Source organism: Leptosomus discolor, chromosome 3 (assembly GCF_034619465.1).
Source record: "Leptosomus discolor isolate bLepDis1 chromosome 3, bLepDis1.hap2, whole genome shotgun sequence".
Taxonomy (NCBI): domain Eukaryota; kingdom Metazoa; phylum Chordata; class Aves; order Leptosomiformes; family Leptosomidae; genus Leptosomus; species Leptosomus discolor.
The window spans coordinates 8,490,676-8,509,863 of NC_141393.1; the positions used below are offsets into that span (position 1 = coordinate 8,490,676).

General features: G+C 41.8%; 1 protein-coding gene across 1 annotated transcript in view; it reads left to right on the top strand.

Moving 5' to 3' along the window:
• The window catches only part of SYNE2 (spectrin repeat containing nuclear envelope protein 2), a 209,083-nt gene that overhangs the window by 145,367 nt on the left and 44,528 nt on the right, over nucleotides 1-19,188 (top strand). The window contains exons 86-98 of the mRNA XM_086462965.1: nucleotides 1,523-1,672; nucleotides 4,031-4,201; nucleotides 6,086-6,219; nucleotides 6,533-6,737; nucleotides 8,686-8,865; nucleotides 10,280-10,408; nucleotides 10,971-11,125; nucleotides 11,456-11,603; nucleotides 12,801-12,895; nucleotides 14,222-14,456; nucleotides 15,778-15,972; nucleotides 16,740-16,865; nucleotides 18,876-19,031. Coding sequence (XP_086319091.1) covers nucleotides 1,523-1,672; nucleotides 4,031-4,201; nucleotides 6,086-6,219; nucleotides 6,533-6,737; nucleotides 8,686-8,865; nucleotides 10,280-10,408; nucleotides 10,971-11,125; nucleotides 11,456-11,603; nucleotides 12,801-12,895; nucleotides 14,222-14,456; nucleotides 15,778-15,972; nucleotides 16,740-16,865; nucleotides 18,876-19,031 — 2,079 coding nt within the window. The remainder of the gene's footprint in view (nucleotides 1-1,522; nucleotides 1,673-4,030; nucleotides 4,202-6,085; nucleotides 6,220-6,532; nucleotides 6,738-8,685; nucleotides 8,866-10,279; nucleotides 10,409-10,970; nucleotides 11,126-11,455; nucleotides 11,604-12,800; nucleotides 12,896-14,221; nucleotides 14,457-15,777; nucleotides 15,973-16,739; nucleotides 16,866-18,875; nucleotides 19,032-19,188) is intronic.

Consider the following 19,188-nt stretch of genomic DNA (forward strand, 5'->3'; position numbering starts at 1 on the left):
TAGAATACTACAATGTAATTTTAATTAAAGCATGTTAGATTCAGGTGATAAAGAGCCAGATCCACTTTTAACATGAATTGCTATTTTATGGGGTTTTTCCTCCAATTGAAGATGCATCTGCTGTTGTTCCATGGAAATTGGAGTGTTGTGCAGCAATATTGTAGATCTTATTCTGAGATGCCTCCAGAAGAAGTAGTTCTCAGTTCAGCACAGCCATGGCAAAAGCTATCGGTTCCATTAGTTTGAAGAGCTCTGTGGTAGAAGTGTTGTGGAAACTACACAGTCCCATTTGGAAAAAATAGCAACTCTCTCTACTCCTGCCCTAGAACACAGTCTTTCTGCACCAGCCTGAAGCATCTGGGTGTCCTTTGGTTTTGTTGTGTTTTCCTGGGCATCAGCGCCTTCAAAATTCGTACAGGTGCAGCCAGCTAATGATTGGCTCCTATTACTCCGACAGTTTGCTGTTTTCAGTCAGTACAGTGTTCCCTCTCTATTTTTTAACATGGAATATTTGTTCTTTCATTACCATGGTTACGTCTCCTTCTCTCGTAGTAGGCTGCTGTTATTGCCTAGAGTGCTCTGTTACACCCCGAGTTACTTGTCTTTCTGAAGCACTCTGAAATGTATTGAGGGGCCAGAATGGAAGAAAGACACAGGGTATCTTTGACTGAAACACTGACCTGCTTACAGCAAGGTACAGTGCTAGGATGCAGGTGGCTAAAATGTTTCATTAAAATTAATTTGCTCAATAAAAATGAGGTGCAAATTTGAAAATGTTTTGAGGACAATAAGTGGGGGGAAAAAAGGTCATGGCTTTAAGCGTAGTATTATAGGAAGATGTTATGGCCCATTGTGTGTATGGATATTTACCCATGTTGTGAACAATTTCTTGCTGAGCTTTCCCCAGCATGTCAAATCTAGTTTATCGTCTTGCTGATTGTGTTAGGGGGGAATTTATTCTCCCAGGCATCTCCATTGATTTCAGTGGGGTTTCTCCCATGGGAGAAAGCCTCTGACTAAGAGGACAAACTGAAAATAACTTTCTAGAAGTTGTTAGGATGTCAGGGACCCTCATATTGCAAAATCAATTCCTAGTCTAAACCCTAAATCAGTCTGCTGGAGCAGAGGAGGACCCAAATGCTACCCTGCGCAAGGAAAAGTTTAGCTGCATTACTAGAAAAACTTTTTGCATCTGGAGAGAGGTACGAAGAGGCCCACGTGGTGACTGAGGATTTAGCTCCTGATGATTTCTTTCCAGTGTTCATGCTGACAGTAAAAGCACTGATTCTGGCTCTACCTGCAGGAGACTGTCTAAAGCAGCCGCTGTCATTTTGAATTCCTGTAAAGCAGTTGTTCTGTATCAGAGTTGAAATGGGGGTGGTGTTGCATGGCTGAAGAATTACACAGAATTGGTTTTAAAGAAGGAATATTTATCTAAGCTACTCACACAGAAGGTTTTTTCTATGTTCTCATTAGAAGATCTTTATTATCTTCCTTTTTTTTTTTTTCTTTTTTCCTTTAGGAGCTAGAAAATCAACTCACAACTAAATGCAAAACTCTTGATGAGCTCAAACAGAGTCTGGCTTTGAATGGTAGTGCAGAACAAACCCCAGAAACAATATCTCTCAGGACAGCTGAGCTGTGTGAAATGGCAGACAGCATTGTAAGCCAGGTAAAAGCTCTGTTTGCATTCAAATTTCCTCCGGTACATATTCTTACCACCAGTGTTATTAATCTTCTTCATAGAATGGCAGGAGCTGGTACAAAAAAGATGCAAAGTATTTTTTACTTTTAATCTTAATCTTCCTAAGAACTTCCTTTTAAGTCTTTACCATAACGTAAATTAATGTATTTCCAAGGTTGAAAGAGAAAAAAAAGTCTGATCTCAAAGTAGTTTCAATACAGGGGGAGGAAGGAAAGACTCCCATCTGCAGTTTAAGAAAATAAAGACATAGCACTGCTATTTTTCTGTCAAGTTGCAAATGGAAACCTTAAACTCTTACTCAGTCTGCTTCTCTTTCATACCCTGGTCTTTCTCCCTTGTAGTATGCTGCTGGAAGCTGCCTGCTCCTGCCCTACTCTCACTGCAGCTTTTCCATCTCCCAATTACTCTTTCACCCACACACCTGGACAGCTTTTGATACCTTCAAATCCGATGTAGTTTCCAGTTGCTTCAAGGAGAGTCTGGCAGATTGGTTTCCCGTGCAAATTGACTTGCCAGCAGTTTGCATTTATAGTTATATTATCTTTATACTTGGAACTGATCTTTTTTATCTAGATGTAATTGATAGGCACAGAAGATACAACAATGAGTACATTTATGGATTTAAATTTGTGATAATAAATAACCATATACTGCAGAGGATTATATGTTACACAGTGATTGTGCTTATAGTTAAGGTTCCATTACACTTTCTATTATAAACGCCTTGCTTTTGTTCCTCAAAACTTTGTGAAACAGAAACCCTTTTGCTTGAACTCTTCCGCATGAGTTGTTGGTCCAGGATGGGTCTGCTGCTTCTTGGTTTAGGTTTCAACATAAATGATGTGACTGTTACTAAGAAAGCGGAGAAATTTTTGTGTCTGTACATGATGGAAATTTTTCCTTCTGCTGTAGAGCTGGGGATTGAAACTGGCAGGATTGACAGCCTAGTGCTTTTTTCTTCTTACAGTCACCACGGGTCACATTAATTTTAGTACTTTTATGACTTAAGTCTTGAACTTACAAACCATAGAACGTTCTTACAGCCTAGTTGTCTGCATGTGCAATGAAACAGCAAGTGCAGCTTTCTTCCCACGGGTGACTGCTCTCAGCAGAGCCTGGCTGTAATTTCAGATATAGGTCTAAGGAGATGTGATACCGTGACTGTATTGTCCATAGGTTGATCTCAAGACTGTGAGTCTGTGGCCCAGAGACATTTCATGAGCACGATGTCTTTCCATCTTCCTTGTGTGGGCAGTAATTAGTTGCAGGCTACAAAAAGCAATTAGAGATTCCTCCCACCTATCCGTGATTCAAATGAGAACGGGGATGATTAATCCATCTATTCCTGCATGCCTGGAACTAGGATACTAGGATACAATGATCCATGCAGTCTATTTAGCATGCACTATGGTGTAGAAAAGTCTTCATCTTCCATTGTGTGGATGCATAGTCAGAACTGAAATCTGGCATCTGGCTTTGCCACGTCCTAGAGAGACGTGCTTATTTGCTTGCCTGGTTTTCATGTCTTCTCAAAGCGTTTGGTACTGGCATGACTGAAAATACATATTGAAATAGTTGAATGTTTTGTCTAACCCAGGACATGCCTTATGTACTTACCTGCTACAGAAGGATAAAAAAGAAGGAGTAGTGTAGGTTTGTGTTTGCAGTGTCTAGGAGTAGTGGCAAATGGAATCCATGTTTGCCCCAATATAGATTAAACAACTGTAATAATGAAAGAGACAGAAAACAAAGAGGTTATCATTTAATTTTATATGAGAACCTGAAGTTCCTAGACTGTGATTCAGGTGGGTCTGCATTATTAGAGCACAATGGCATAAGAGGGATGATAGCTCTCCAGAGTATTGTAGTAGCATCTTCTTCTTTACAAAACAATTTCTGTTCAAATTCTCGTTAAAAGGAAACTTGATCTCTGGATCAAATTGTTTGCTTCCTAAGAAGATTAAGGCTCTCAACTTCCTCCCACTTTAGGTTGATTTTGGCAGGAAGGAATAAGCAGTTCATTATTTCAGTACTCTTTTACTTTTTGGGGGGTTCTGGAGTTGTGGCTGACAAAATAATGCTACCTTGAACTCAGGTTACATTTTTATTTTCAGCAAATTCTTATACTTCACTCTGAATACTGTTTACTGCTTGGTTTGAAGCCTGCACAATTCCTCACCAAGTAGAAAGACACTCTAACTTGTAAAATTCTCGCAGATTGTCACGGACTAAGCATTAAGCGTGGATTTTTAAGTCACTTTAAAGGTATAAAGGTTATATGTCAGGACTACACAATAAATAGTAACAAAAGTGGTTTGTTTGCAGGTTGCACAGTTAAAGACCTCAATGCAGTCAATACTGGAACAGTGGAAAGTATATGATGAAGTTTATGCAGAAGTCAGCCTGATGACAACAAGATATTTGTACTGTATAGACCAATGCAAACCTTCTGTGGTGTCATTGGAAGCTTTGAAAAAACAGGTCAAAACTCTCCAGGTAAATCTAGTGAAGTTGTCTTGTTTCTGTACTTCCTTCTGTGCCTTTAAACAAACAAACAAACAAACTCCACTGAAAAAAAAGACAGAAAAATTTATGTAAGCAACTTCCTCTTTATTATAGTGCCAGTGAAGTCAGTGGAATTTTTTTTTTTTTTTTTTTTTTTAACCTCCAGAGGCACTGAGGTATTTTTAGACTTTGTACTTTATTTAGCACTAAGTTCAACTTTGATGCAATTTAGATACCAAGGTTCAAGAGAGAAGTACAGGTCAGCTGCTACCATGTCTGCCTTACTGCAGGCTAGCAGAGCCTCCGTTTTGGATGGCAAAGATCTTTTGGTGTTTCAGTCTTCGGCACATGCTGGAAGGCACCCCCATATGAAGCACCAGGTCCTCATGCTCCCTTGCACCACAGAGTCCAGATGGACATGTGCGCTCCACCACCATCCCTCATGCTAATGTCTACGCAGTCCCTGTTTGATCCACGTGGACAGCAGGAAGTTTGGCTGAAAATACAGCTGGCAAAGGAAAACCTAACGCCATTGCTGCTGGTTCTCGGCTCACTGGTCGAAGGGAAATTTGCCTCTTCACTCACGCTTCCCAGGGAAATGCCGTGCCGTAGGGCTGTAGCATAACCTGGAAGGAGATGCTTGTGCATCAATGCTGGGACTCAATGCAGAAATGAAGGGGACCTGGGAGAAAATTGGTGAAGGGACCATGTCTCTAGATCTGTGATTTGAACGCTCCCCTTGGGGTACTATGTCCCAGCCACTGTGCCAGTGACCTCTGACACATTTGGCACTAAAGCGTTTTTTGCATTAAAGCATCTTTCCTCATATAAACCTGACCTGGGGTCAAGGTCCAGCATACAGGATTCCCTTTCCCAAAAGCTGTGGCTTGGGTTGGGTGCGTGCAGCAGCCCTGGGGCAGAGCAGGGGGACCCCCAAACCTGGCATTTCTGATTGCTCCAGTGCAAAGTCCCCTCTAGGGGTTCAGTCGCCCTCCAGAGAGCTGGAGTTTTCTGCGCAGGCTCTGAATGAGGCTGGGCGTAAATGGCGGGCATAAATGCTCTGGATCACCCTGCTGCTCTGCTTGGCTATTACAGACTCTAAGTGGGGCATCTAGAGTAGGCAGTCAGGCTGGCCCCGGGTCCAAGCGTTTTACAGATGTGGCTAAAATCCCCTTACCTGGCTTTAAACGAGTGTTGAAAGGCTGTATAAACACTCCCTGGTTTGGTCTAAATAAGACCTGTTTTGGTTTATTTTCAAGTTGTATCAGAAGTGGTGTAGCACAGACTGAGGCTGTGAATCCCGGCTATGTGTCTCGGCAGTAAAGCCTGCATAAGTGCTTTCCACCCTCTGCTGGGGACATGTAATAAGTGGAAGGAACTGGGGACCTTCTTCCTTCCTTCTTTCCATCACCCTCTTTATTTTTAATCTGGATCAGTTCACAGACCCATGGCAGGGTTCTGCAATTGCCTGTATCAGGAGGAAGAATGCACAGCCAGGGACAGGAGTTGTCAAGGCAGCTTTACTGCCAGTAGAAATTTCCCTGAAACAGTGTCTTAAAATAAAAACATTTTTGGTTTCTAGTGAATTAATTTAATCAGTTCAAGGCCGTGGGTTTGTTAAATGAGCTGTTTCTTTAATAGCAAATAAATGACCTCAGTTCAAAATAGGCCTCCTGAATGATTTTTTAACTTGAACCATTTCAACCTCTCTTTTAGCTTCCTAATTTTTAGGATCAGGTGATATATTTTTCACAAACATTTTAATCTGCGCTGCAAATGTGTGACATTATTGCTACCGTATCCCTACCAGTATATAGGGGAAGCTACACTTACGTCATTCACCTCCACAACTAATTGCAATGATCCGTTTTGCAGTCTCTGCAAGATGAATCAGAGAACAGTGAAGAGAGTTGGGCCAAGCTCCAGGCTGCTGCCAGTAACCTGAAGAAGAGCTGCTCCCCCTCCTTTGCAGAGATTATTGAACAGAAGTGCACCGAGGCACAGACTAGGTAAGCTGGCAAAAAAGACTCCCGGTTACTAGTATTTAAAAAAAAAAAAAAAGTTGCTGAGGCAGGACTTGAACGTCTGTCAGATTTTTAAATCTGTGTTAATATGACTCACCTGTCTAAGGGTACCTGTGTGAGCAGTAGCTGATGCTACCGTTTTTGTGATGGATCACAGAGCACAAAATGGTGCTGTGTCAGTGGGCTTTCAGTTACATGGGTATGCATGCAAGGAAACTCCCACAGGAATCCTACACCAAATCATATTCTGGAGAAGAATCTAATAGGAGAATGCTCTTACCCTTTGATATGTTGGCAGGTGGAACTCAGTAAATGAAGACATCACAGATCAATTGCAGGCAGCGCAAGCGACCCTGCAGCTTTGGGAGCCCTTTGATACTTTATGCAGCGAGGCAGCAGCCAAGTTACAACAGCACAAAGAGCAGTGCACTCAGCTCTTGGATGCTCACTTGCCCGAGGATAACATGATAGAAACCCTGAAGCAGAGGATACAGGATATAAAGGTACATGAATATGTTTCTGCTGCCTGGTACAAACCAGGATTTATTTTTGAGAAACAAATCGAAAGAACATCTTCTTCCCCTGTCCTCCCCCAAATCCAGTCAGTGGAAAACATAAAATCTGTGGGGTTTTTTTCCATTAACAGGCACCTTTGTATTTCCTTTAAATACTTTGACCAGATCCTGAGGCCAAACCAAACTACAGTTAGCGTAGGACAAGAAGAGAGCAGAAGGGAGCAATCATATTCCATCTCTACCCGTTTCTCTCTATACAAAGAATAAGGCCTGTGTTGGAAGGAATCATTGAACCAAAAATTACTTACTTTATGGGGAACTGCTTGGGAGGAGAGATAATATCTACTAGAACAATAGCTGGGAAGAAAAAGACCAGTTTTTTAGAACACAGGACCATCTTGAGATCTTTCTTCAAATTGGTTTTATTTGGGTTTGGTACTTTTTTTGGCCTGGTCTGATAAGTTCACAGACTGAGCTCATTAGATTATTCTAAATGCTTCTGACTTTAGGCAAATGAGATCTCATGCTGAGACCACAGGGTACATTTGACTCTCTCAGGCAGCAAAGCTGTCATTAGGTTCTGACATTTTTGGTTTCTTCAGACTGCAATAAAGAAATATAATTTCAGGATTGAGCAGTGATTCATCATGCTTTATGAACCTCTAGCCACATACTGGAAGAAGTCCAAAGTACTTAATTTTGCATGTGGCCAATTAAGAAACTTTACATTATGGGAAAGAGAACTCATATATTTCTTCCTGTGTCAGAAACAACTCACAGCAGCAAAGCTTAGAGCAGAACATTTTCACTTTCTTCTGATCGATTAATGGCTGTGACATAAATTCATTAATATGTCAGCAAAAAGGCATCATGTTTTCTGGAAATTCTTGGGAAAAGTTTTGCACCTAAGTGAGGCATGATCATTAGCATTGTAGATCCTGTCCTGGTATGTGTGGGTAGGACACATGGATTTTATTGTGTTTTTTGAAAGTGGTGAGTTAGAAGAATGGGGATCAGTGATATGGCATAGGAATTAACATGTATTTGAAAATACATGTGCATTACAAAGCTGTATTTTAATCTCTCTAATCTTTTCCTCTAGTATATATTAGGAAAGATTATGGTTTTATGGAACTCTGTCAGCACAATAAATAAAAATAATGTCCTATTTATCAAAGAAATCAAAATGGGTTATTTACTAAATGGCTGAAGTGGCAGTTTACAATATGATCCATTCCAAAGACAGGAGTCAAGAACTAAAAGCCATTTTGCTTTTTAGGGAAACACGTCTGCTCTTTGCTATCAATCAGAAGTCTATGTTCATTACTCACAGAAAAGACAATATGCAGTGGCAAAATCCAGGGAATTTCATGGCTAAAAATAAATGACAGTTGTCCAGGTCAAAAAAAAATAATCAAGTACATTGAATGAGTATAAAATGATTCCTTTTGTTCTTGTACTGCCTTTAGAATTTGATTTTATAGCATCATTTCTGTAGCAAAGGGGAACAAATAAAACCATAGTCCTCAGTTACTAAGGGATCCAAAGTGCTGGTATGTTTGTAACATAACAGCATTTTTTAATCTGCAGCATGGGCCAGTTTCTCCATCTGCTAGTGTAAATTCATTCTGTAGGGAGGGATATTCTGAGTTCTCTCCCTCACCTCCTCTGTAGCAGTAGTATGCCACTGCCTGAAGTCACTGGTGTTCCACTGAACTTTGAACTGTGCCTTTCCCAGCACTAGAGTCAATAGATGCAATTCCCATTATCCTCTGAGTAAAAGACTGAAGCTTTCACCATAGCTGCATTTGGCTCCCAGAGGAGATCAACAAAAAGAGCTTAGTTACAGTAACAAAAGATACTAAATGAAAGTGGCACATGAATGACGATCTGATTCATTTGCTGACTTTTTATTTCTTTCCCCTTCTCTCGTCAGAATTTACAGCATGGCCTTCAAAACATAGCAGGATCCCGTACCCAGATTTCTTTGCTGGCTGATCGGATAAAACAGCAGGCTGGGACAGCTGCACAAGCCATTCTGTTGGAGAAGCTGCAGCCACTCCAGGCAGCATCCTATTTAGAAAAGATGTTGCAGAGGAAGTTAGATGAATTTGAGGTATTTTTTTTTTACTATTAAATTAGGTGTCAGTGTGAGGTAACTTCTTCACTAGAGCCCTGTAGTTCTTGAATTGAAATTTCCATAAAATAAAACTTGACAGTATAATCAATTATGTAAAGAAATAATACATGAAGCCAGAGGGACAGTTAAAGGAAAGGTTTCACCCTTCTTACCTGTTTGTGTTGCTCTAACAAGCCTTTGTAAGTGGACTTACTACAATCAGATGATTAAAGGTTAGGAAATGTATTTTTTATTCTATGAACTTTAAAGTAAGTTGTAAACTTTCTCAGCTTTGCCTTGGAAAAAACCTAAGGGCTTCAGATTGCTTTGATAAGAGTGCACAAAAGTACCTAAAACCAAACAGAAAACTGTGATCATTTGACATAATTTTGAAGACCAGATTCACATCCCTGTTCTGGCAGAGTTGGGAGGGACCTGGATCCAGGTTTCCCCACATGATGCCTTGCTCAGAGGAATGCTGTGGGATTGACTTCCCCTCTGTGCAGGTATTCCTGAGGAAACTTCCAAGCAAATGTACTGCTGTACATGTACTGATGTAAAACTAGTCTGTTCCTGTGAAAAAGTCTGGTTTCAATGAATTGTTCTGTTCTAAAGTAAACCCAAATTCATCAAGAAATTTTCAGCCAGCTCTATTTATGACTCCATCTACCAGCACGGTTCAATGGCTGTAAGCCAGCTATCTTTGTGAAGATAACAGATTTCTCATATTCTCTGTGAACTTCTCCCTCCATGAAAAATTTCATTTCTGGAAGTCATTTTCTTTGGCGTAACCTCTGCAGTATTACCACAGAACTGCCTCTCTCCCCGCGCCAATTTTTGCCTCGTAAAAATGTTGCTGTTGCCGTGTTCTTAGAGATGTGGAGCTTAGTTCCTGCAGGAAGGAAAAAGCTTTCCCAGTGCTTTTCTCCCTGACCCAAAGAAACCAACCTAGTGAATAAAGAAGTTGAACTGCAGCCCTAGTTATTTCTCTCCACAGAGCTCATGTAAGCTGCACAGCCTTGGGTGCATGGGAGCGGGCCCAGTGTGTAGCTCCAAGGGATCTTATTGTCACGAGTTTCTTCCCTCTGATAAGCTAAGTTTTGGCTTTCCAATTACACAATAAATCAAACAGCCCAAAGGTACAAAAAGGCATTGCAGATGCCCCTGTTCCTTACAGACAGATATGAATCTCTGTGGATTTAGAGATTCAGTATCTTGCTCTCTGCTTTGGCTTAAATTTTCCCCTTATCCAATGCAAAAATGGAAAAAGTTCATTACGTGAGTTATAAATACATTGAAATGTGGATTTAACATCTGTTGCTTTCCTGATGATACTGCTTATTGCTCCTTTTTGTATACTGAATATGTGCATTAAATCATAATTGACATGAATATGCAATATTCACTCTAGTTCAATCTTTTACAACTGGAGGATTTCAAGAATTGTCTTGACACGCTGGAGGGTCAAGTCAAGAATTGCACAGATGCCTTCGATAGTCTCTGTCTAGAAGGAGAAAAAGACAACTCAGAATTGCTCATGGTATGTTTGGATTCCCAAGTACAAAAAGATACTACTCAGGGTTTAAGTGTCTGTAGGATACCAGCTCTTGCCTATTTCAAGAAACTCTTTTGTGTCCTAAGTATCATAGTTATAGCACTTGCATCAGAGTAACTATAATCTCATCCAAAATACAAAAAAAACATTATTTAAGTTCATAAAAACTCTCGATAATGCATTGCAGGCCAAATGCTTACATGGAGGGGAAGAATATCACATAGATTTGGGGTTGATAAGAAGATCTTTTTCTTCAGCTTTGCTCTGGAGTTACCCTGTTACCCTCAATGTAGGGTACAAAATAAAGCTGCAAGAACCAGCTCTTGAGTATCTGTTCAGTACTGTTGGAAAAGCAGGCCCTGTGTAAGGGAATTTTGACTTTTTTGTTTCCTATATTCTTTGAAGTTAACACAGAAAGATTGGGGGTTTTTGGGTGAGCATTTTGGATGTATAATGTTCAGATGCTTCCTACAGAAGGGGCTCCTATATTTCTTTGAAATGAAAGAAAGGCAGTATTTTTTGCAATTAATTTATATTTTACTTTCAGAATCGGACACTGGAGCTTGCTGCACTTTCTCCAAGCATAGAGAGTTTGAATGAAGCAAGCATTAAGCTGCCACTCAGTGACTTTACCCTGAAGAAAATGCAGAGCCTGACTTGGCAGTGGAGTCAGAAAACAGCAGCTGCTCTGGAATGCTGCAGGTCTGAAATGCAAATAAAAAAATCACTACTAACCATTTCTTTTTCTGTGAGGAAAATCAAAACCAAATTAAAGCATGGGGAGTCTTGCAATCTGTTCTCAGCTTTCTCAGTGGCTTTCCAGGTTGAATTCCTGCCCTTTCAATTTACTCGATTATTCAATGTCTCTTTGTATTCCAAGTCACTTGAAGCAAAAATCACAGGTGAAGAAGGCAGCAGAGTGCCAAGTGAACCCCTGCTATGTTAGTAGTACTAACCACCACGATAGGCTGTGTGCAAACAGAAAAGCAACCACCAACACAATAATTTCGGATTATTTCTTCTGTTTTACAGTATGCTTGAGGGAAATCAAAATGATGAAAAGAAATTCCTTCAGAAATGTGAAAACTGGATGAAATTCCTAGAAAAAATGAAAGAGGCCTTAAAAACAAATATTCCAGGACGGTTTGAAGAACTTCAAGAGCAACAGAGAGTATATGAGGTAAAGCTAACTCTAAAAATGGAAGCATCTTCTTGAATGGTGAAGGTGGGGGGAAAATCACTAGAAAATGCTATGCCTTTTAAAATTACGCCTGGACAGTTTTACAGAGCATTTCATTCTTGAAGTGTGGCCTTGTACTTATTCAGAAGAGAACTTTGAAATGTGAAAATCCTTTTCCAAAAGGGATGGATCCCTTTTTGCAGGGATCAGACCTTTGGGAGTGCATCCTCAAGTGCTGCATCACGGAAATCCCAGATTTCTCCAGCCCTGAGGTCACTTGCCTGCCTGTCTATCTGTCCCAGAGCACTGAAGCCTGTGGCAACTAGCTAGGCAGTTTGCTGGCGATCTGGCAGAAACCATACCAGTTTCTGAAAGAACTGCATTTTGGAAAACAAAAAAAAAAAGTTTTCACAGCATGTTTCCGTTTTGACCAGTTGTTAGAGTTTGGTAGAAATCTGTTTTGCTGGCATTTTTTCAAACACTTGCTATTTGTTATAGAGAGATAGTGCTTCACACGTCTATGACAGTATCCATTCAGAGAAGGTACCTTGCATTCTAGCTGTAGCGTATGGATGCAATTCTAAGCAAAGTCTCTACATATAGACTTTGTCCTAGTGGTGGGCAGATGGAAAACCAACCAAAATACAGGAAAAAAAAAAATAATCGCGTGGTAAATGCTAAACATCATGAACTGTTAGGCTGAGCTTGGTGCTGCTGCAGTGGACCACAAAGTACTGTGGCTAATTCCACGGGGCATTAAGTCTCTGCATGTTAGTGATATTCACTAGGGTCCACAGAAACTTATTTTTAGTCTTTTACTTAGACCTCTAAAACAATTCTTTCATTGCAATGAAATTATCTATAGAATAAACTTTTGCTTGTTGTGATAAAGAGTAAATTCACCATTATATGAAGCTTTTTTATACCTTTTCTATGGGTTTCTGCCTAGATTGCATTTCTCATGAATGAGTCCAGCAAACTTTAGGCTTCAGATTACCTGTAACATACAGCTCCTGGTAGGTTCTGCTATCACATATGTGCAAATTCCTCCTGGTATCCAAAAAGTGTGGAATCTTTTAGGATGCATTTGACAGTAGCACTTGAAAATAATGGAGCTTTCAGCATTTACAATTAAATAAATGCTGAACAAAGGTTGTTCGGTGAATAGTAATAACTGTTGTTCTCATGGTATTTCAGATGCTGCAAACTGAAATTTCCATAAATCAGCAGACATTTAATTCTATCATAGCAAAAGTTCTACTCTTCCTGGAATCCGGAGAAGCAGAGAAAAGGTAATCTATTTGTCTTTTTCTCTAAGATCTCAGTGAATATGCTGTCTTCCTTGGAGTTGGTATTGAATCTTTGCTGTCATTCTTGACTGGGTTCACCCTTTAAATAACCTCCTAGCATATTTTGCAAGAGCGTGAGGAGGTGCAATGAGGAGGAAACACAGGTGCCCTGGCCAGGCTGCATTTTGGACAGTAACTGGATGTTCTGTCTAACAAAAATAATTGCTCCTGACCAGCCGGCTTCCTTGGCTACGCTACCCTGCAGTTGTTGAACTGTAACTGTGGTTGAGCAGCTACCTTCTTACAGAGGGTAATGAGAGTGCTGCATGTGAAGGATCCTTCCTCTCTTCCTAGGCCTACTTTTTAAAGTACTGAGGTGTGAGCCTATCCATGTTGCCCCTGACACACGTGACAGGGAATTGAGTCATCGGCCACACTACCCAAACCATATGGTAGCTAAACCTATTTTTTATCGGTATGGTCCTATACTTTTCTCTTAATCAGTTTAGAGTGAGAAACAGCGAGTAATATTTGTGAGCAGAGGTTCAACTGCCTCAGGCATATTACCCCTCTGCCAGAACTTGCTGCTTCCTGAGCGCTGGCAGGACAGTGTGCGTGCTCCCCTCAGCCACTTCAGTATGAAGTCCGTAGCTTGGCTTAAAGCTGCCAGGGAAGGTAGGGCTAAACTAAGCAAAGCCGATGGATTTTTTTGGTGTGGAAGCTGACCCCACAAACACAGGAGTTTGTATAAGAGATAATCAGGGGCCATGGCCTCCTGCAGAGGACCAGAATTGATAGACGGATCTTAATCACTCCAGCTAGATCTGCTGGATCATCTAACCATGTTGTAGGAGAGGCCAAAAACCTGCTTGAATGGGTTCAATAACAACACAGAGCCTGTTCACTTTGCAGTTCGGTCCCACTGCTGTAGGATACAAATGATAGTTGAACTCCCACTTATAGCCTGGTAAAAGCACAGATCAATTTTGCAGCATAATCAGACACCTTGTCTCACTTGCATTGACCTTCTTGTTCTTCAGAGAAGTGTTTAGTGCACATTGTTTCTGTGATTGCTGTACTATAGATGCACTATACCACAATAGCAAGAATGACTTGCATTATCCATTCTTGTATCATGTAAAAGGTTTTTTGGATTGCTTAAAAGATAAAATACAGAGAGCAGGGCTGAGCTTAGGGTTGCATAGAGCTTTTTGCATAGTTGGGCATTGTAATTAGAATACAAGGTTGCAAATGGAAATCCATCACAATTATTGTAAAATGCAGCCTTGAGGTCAAAATATATTAACACTCAATACTTGTCATTTTCAGAACAGAGTTTATTTCCAAGCTTACTTTGGTGAAAGAACAGTGGCAGAATGTTATCCGGATGGTTCAGCAGAGGAAGAAAGATATCGATGGACTCGTGAGCCAGTGGCAGCTTTTCAGGAGTTCCCTGCTGAGTCTCAGCAGATTTCTTGCTGATACAAACAGCTTCATTATAGCTGTGAAGAACCAGGACTGCTATAGTCTTTACCAGCTTAGAAATCTAATTAATGATTTCAAGGTACTGTATTTATTTCTCATAAATCTAAAATCTGGGTTTTTTTTTCCTCAGACTGAAACAACTTCTGTCCAGTAAGGTAAAAAGCTTTAAAATCACGTGATTTTTGGAGAAAAACAACTACTGACACTTTTTCTTAAAGCTGAGCACAGATGAGAAAACATGTGAAAGGCTCGTTACACTAGGAAACTTCCTGGTCAACATTGTAATTTAGTAGCCTTGTATGTTTAAAAATATTACTGATATCAAGATGGAAATGCAGGGTGCTAGGGAGATAAGGTAGAAACCCTGGTCAGCAGGTACCCTGTAGGTGTGTGGGCCATGTGCACAGGGATGGACAGGAGGTGCCAGGAGCAGAGGATAAAGCACTTGCAACGGGGTCTGTCCTTGGAGCCACCACTCCAGAATGCTCAGACCTGGGCAGCAGTTCTTCAGGGCAGTAAGTTCTGCACTTTATGTGCAGTGGAAAAAAAATAATCTTACTTTGTTAATTTTGGGTACCTTGGTTTTCCTTTTAATTATGCATCTCTTTGTTTCATAAGAAAGTAGAAGCAAGCAGTGAACTTGATGGTTGCTTAAGGCAATTTAAACCTTTCAAAAATACACTATTGAATGCTGTTTGCATGGTCCAAGATTTGTTGCATTCCCACACACCTAATGTTGATGAATTAACACATTACTAGTATTCCAGTTGGCACTTGCCCTATTTATTTCATCTTTATTTTTACCTGCTGTGTAAAGATGATTTTCAGTAGATTTTACAAGTTAGTGCTCATGCTTTTCTTTAGTGAGAAAAGCCAGAAAGTCTTCTCCCTCCTACTCCAAATTGACCTTTCCTCCTGCTGTTGTTTTACAGAGAGAAACATTGATCATATCTGCTTGTGTTATAGACCAGTTTGTGTTGTAGGCAAACTATTATTGATGGCTTACTTCATTTGGAGTATGCCGTGATTAACAGATCTGTTATCTCTGAAAATATTGTCTTAGTTGTTGATGCTAACTGAACTTAAACTGATTTTTTATTCAGAAGAACTTAGACAACTGATTTCCCATCTTTTTGTAACTGCTGCACTTTCACTCTATAGATTCAGTCTGTGAAAAGCTATTGTAGATTTTTATAGATCAGAAGACCAGAAAGAATCTAATTTTTCTGAAATTAAAAAAGCAGAAGCAGATAGGAGAAAATCTATTCATCACTCTTTCATGGATGTGAACAGACTAGTGCCTTGTAACTCCTTTTGTGAGTCTTCACTTCTTCCCAAGTGAAATGCCACGAGTGCACTTCTAAAGCTTGGAAATGTAATTTTTTTTTTTTCTTTTAAAGAGTAAGGCAGTCATTCTTCAGAGGTGGCAAGCCATGTACTCCTTAATCATTGATGTCGGGGAGAAGTTGCGCACTGTCTGTGATCCTGAGACCAACAGTGTTCTCCAGGAGGAGCTCAGCCAGTTGCAGCAGAGTTGGGGGGACACCCAGGTCCAGCTGGAGAAGAAGAAGATGCAGCTCAGCAGCACCCTACAGGTAGGTGATGCCCTCCCCAGGGAGCAGAAGCACCTGCTTCTCTGGCATTGGGTCTGGTGAGCTTCCCTGCCGCACCGTCTCCAGGGCTGCGCCCTGTACCAACAAGGCAAACGCTGAGCTGCTGCTCGCTGCAGGGGGGCTCTGAGGGTTGTGCCCATCATGTGCCACCAGGGCTTGTGGGAAGCTAAAAATGTGGTCCCCTGATTCTTCAAAGGAAAATGGGTTTGGTATCCATTTGTTACTACAGTGGATGTTCCCACTCCGATTGTTCTTATGTTCCCCGTGGCCTGGAGCTCTCTCCTGCTTCAGGCTGTGAAACCTGGGCTAAAATTCAGGTTAGAGAGAGTTAGCATGACTTGTTGCTCCTCTAACCAGAAGGGTAGGTCATATTTATTTGCTTAAAGCAATAAATTTGCTTTCATGGCTAGACAGCACATAGGTATGTCTTAAAATTGAACACTGTCATCAATATGATCCCCAGCCCAAAAACTATGCTAAAAGCCTCTCAGGTTGGACAAAACAAAATTAGCAGAAACGTTCTGTAAGACAAACCTTAAATACAAGAGAGGGTGCAAGTTATCTTGTAAATCCATGCACCAAATTCTTGTGGATGGTACAGTATATCAAAAAGAAAATCCAAATAACCAGAGCACATGATTATTAATTTCAGTGGGTTGAAGAGGCTATTTTGAAATATATCCATATGGTACCATATGTCATGATGAAGGATCTTAACCTTTATAACTTCCTTGGGTCTCCTTGAGCAGAGTTGGGACTGCTGTGAAAAGCAAACCAAGGCATTAGAAAGCAGGCTGCGAGAGCTGAAGGAGAAAGTAAAAGATCCACTTCCAGTTGAACACGAAGAGCTGTACAAAGCCAAGGAACACGTTAAGGTATTGAACAGCCATTTTGTATTTAAATAGATGTAGTCTTTGCACAACACCTAATCACTGTAAAATCAGTTTTCCCTCTTAACCTGCTCTTCAGTAACACTGGAGTTCTCTCCTTTATACCGTCCTGATTCCTGCCAATCTGCAAAGTCCAGCTGACCAAGATCACAAGAGTAGTAGTGCTTGGATTTTTTTTCCCTGCTTCTGCTCTATTTCCACAGTCTGAATTTATAAAATAAGCAGTTCCTCAAACAAAAGGGAAAAAACTCCCTAGTCCCAGCTCGATTGGCTGCTATCCTAGTGGCTGAATCTTCCTTTTTGTTTTCGAATCCATTTTGGACAAGGAGCTCCTCAGGCAGAGACCTTGTAAGTCTACAAAGCACCATGCACACCTGTGGGATCTGAGAATAATTAAAGAGAAGGAAAATTAAGAGTAAGGGAGTGGCAACAGCCCTCGCAGCCCATAGTGCACCACAAAAATTAAATGGCAAGGAAAGCATTTCCAAGGAATAGGAGACATTTTGTCTGGACTGGTCAGTCTTTCATCATCCTTTTATGAAGTGAATTGTTGACCTGTGTAGTGGGAACAAATAAGCTTATTAACAAGCCAAGGCTTTGAACTCATTATCAGCTGTCTGAAATCTTCTTTGTGAGTGCTGGCTGCCTTTCCCACGGCAGCCGTCGTGCTGTAGCCCTGAATTATTTGTGAGATTGCAGAACACAGTTCCGGGCTCTTATTCCAGTAAAAGAAATTCAGCCGCAGAGGTGTCAGGGTCAGACAGTGCCAGTGCAGTTGCTGCTCTTGGGTGTCACAGTATAATAAAATAAAGGACCAAAATGGCATGGGGGAGAAAGGACCTCCTTTCCTCTCCCTGCATTTCACTCTTCTGTGGAATAAAGCTGTTGTCTCTCAGGCCTGGACCTTACACAAGGCTAGCAAAGTCCCATGAAATTCTGTTGTTAGCTCCATTAATGCAGGGATTCAACCCTTGTTAAGATATAAATGCACATGTGCACATCTGTAGGCATTCATTTGTTGTGAGCTCAGGTAAATTTTAGTCTCAGGTTTGTTTGGTTGTTTTTTTTTTTTTTCCTCCAGCGTTGAAGCAGATCAGATTTAATTTTTTAATGATTTTAGATAAGTGTTTGGATCAAAAGACCTGTGAAAATGCTCCCAGGACTTGGATCCAGCACACTTCTCCTGATATAAACACTCTATTTTTTTTTCTCTTTAAAATGAGACAAATTGGATCCTCTCTAAGAGCTTTATTTGTTAGAGGAGCCAGGGACACTTCCCAGCACCCACCTTGCAAAATGGGACCTAGTACCTTGTGTGTAGAGTGCCCTGTTTCCCCGCTGCACGCAGTGGTGTCTTTGGTTTGTAGGTGACGATTTGACCACTGGTGAGGAAATGCCCACCTTGTTGTAAAGGGGGAGCCGGAGGAACAAAGCAGAAAAAGGAGCGTGTTTCTGTGAATGAGCAGTTTAAAAGCTCCGTCCACATCTCTGACAAATCTGACGAGGCCTGTGAAATCATTCATCAGAGAAGGGAACCAATGCTAATTTTTTTTAGCATTTAAATAAATAACCCGAAGTTGGAACAAACGCAGGTGGAAAGCACCTTGGCCAAACCAATAATAATTTCAAAAAAAGAAAACCCAAAGAAGTGGGCAAGGCCCTTCCTGGACGTGACTCCCCAAACGCTGCCCTGGAGCCACCGGGAGCGGCAGGGGGTCAGGCAGCGTTTCGGCTGCTCTCGGGGCTGCAGCGGAGGCCGCTGCCGCACCGCTGGCTCAGCCGCAGCCGCGCTGCCCGGGCCGCCCGGGGGCTCCCGCTGCGGCCGGGGCCCAGCGCCCGGGGACCCCGGCCAGGCCGGCCCCGCCGGAGGGCCGCACAAGCGGCTGCACATTCCCCTCCTCTCCTCCCCCACAGGCCGGGCAGGGGATTAACGAGCAGGTTTGGAAACCGGAGGAGCTTAGTGCCAAGGCTTGTTGTGGGTGCGTTCCCATGCAGGAGCTGGAGCAGTCGCTGGCGGACTGGGCCCACGACATGAAGGAGCTGCGGGCCATGAAGGTGGAGCTGGCTCACTGCGTCCTCACCGAGGACATGATGGTGCTCCAGGAGCAAGTGGAACACTTGCACAGGCAGTGGGAAGAGCTCTGCTTGCGGGTGAGTCCTCCGCCTCCTCCGGGGTGTTCACAGGGCCGGGCAGAGAGGGGGAGCGGGGTAGCGCTGGGGCTGTCCCTGGGCTGGGCTCACCGCCGCAGCTCGGGTGGGGACGGGGCTTCTCCTGGGGCAGCTGGCCAGGGCTGAAGTTTGCCCTTCG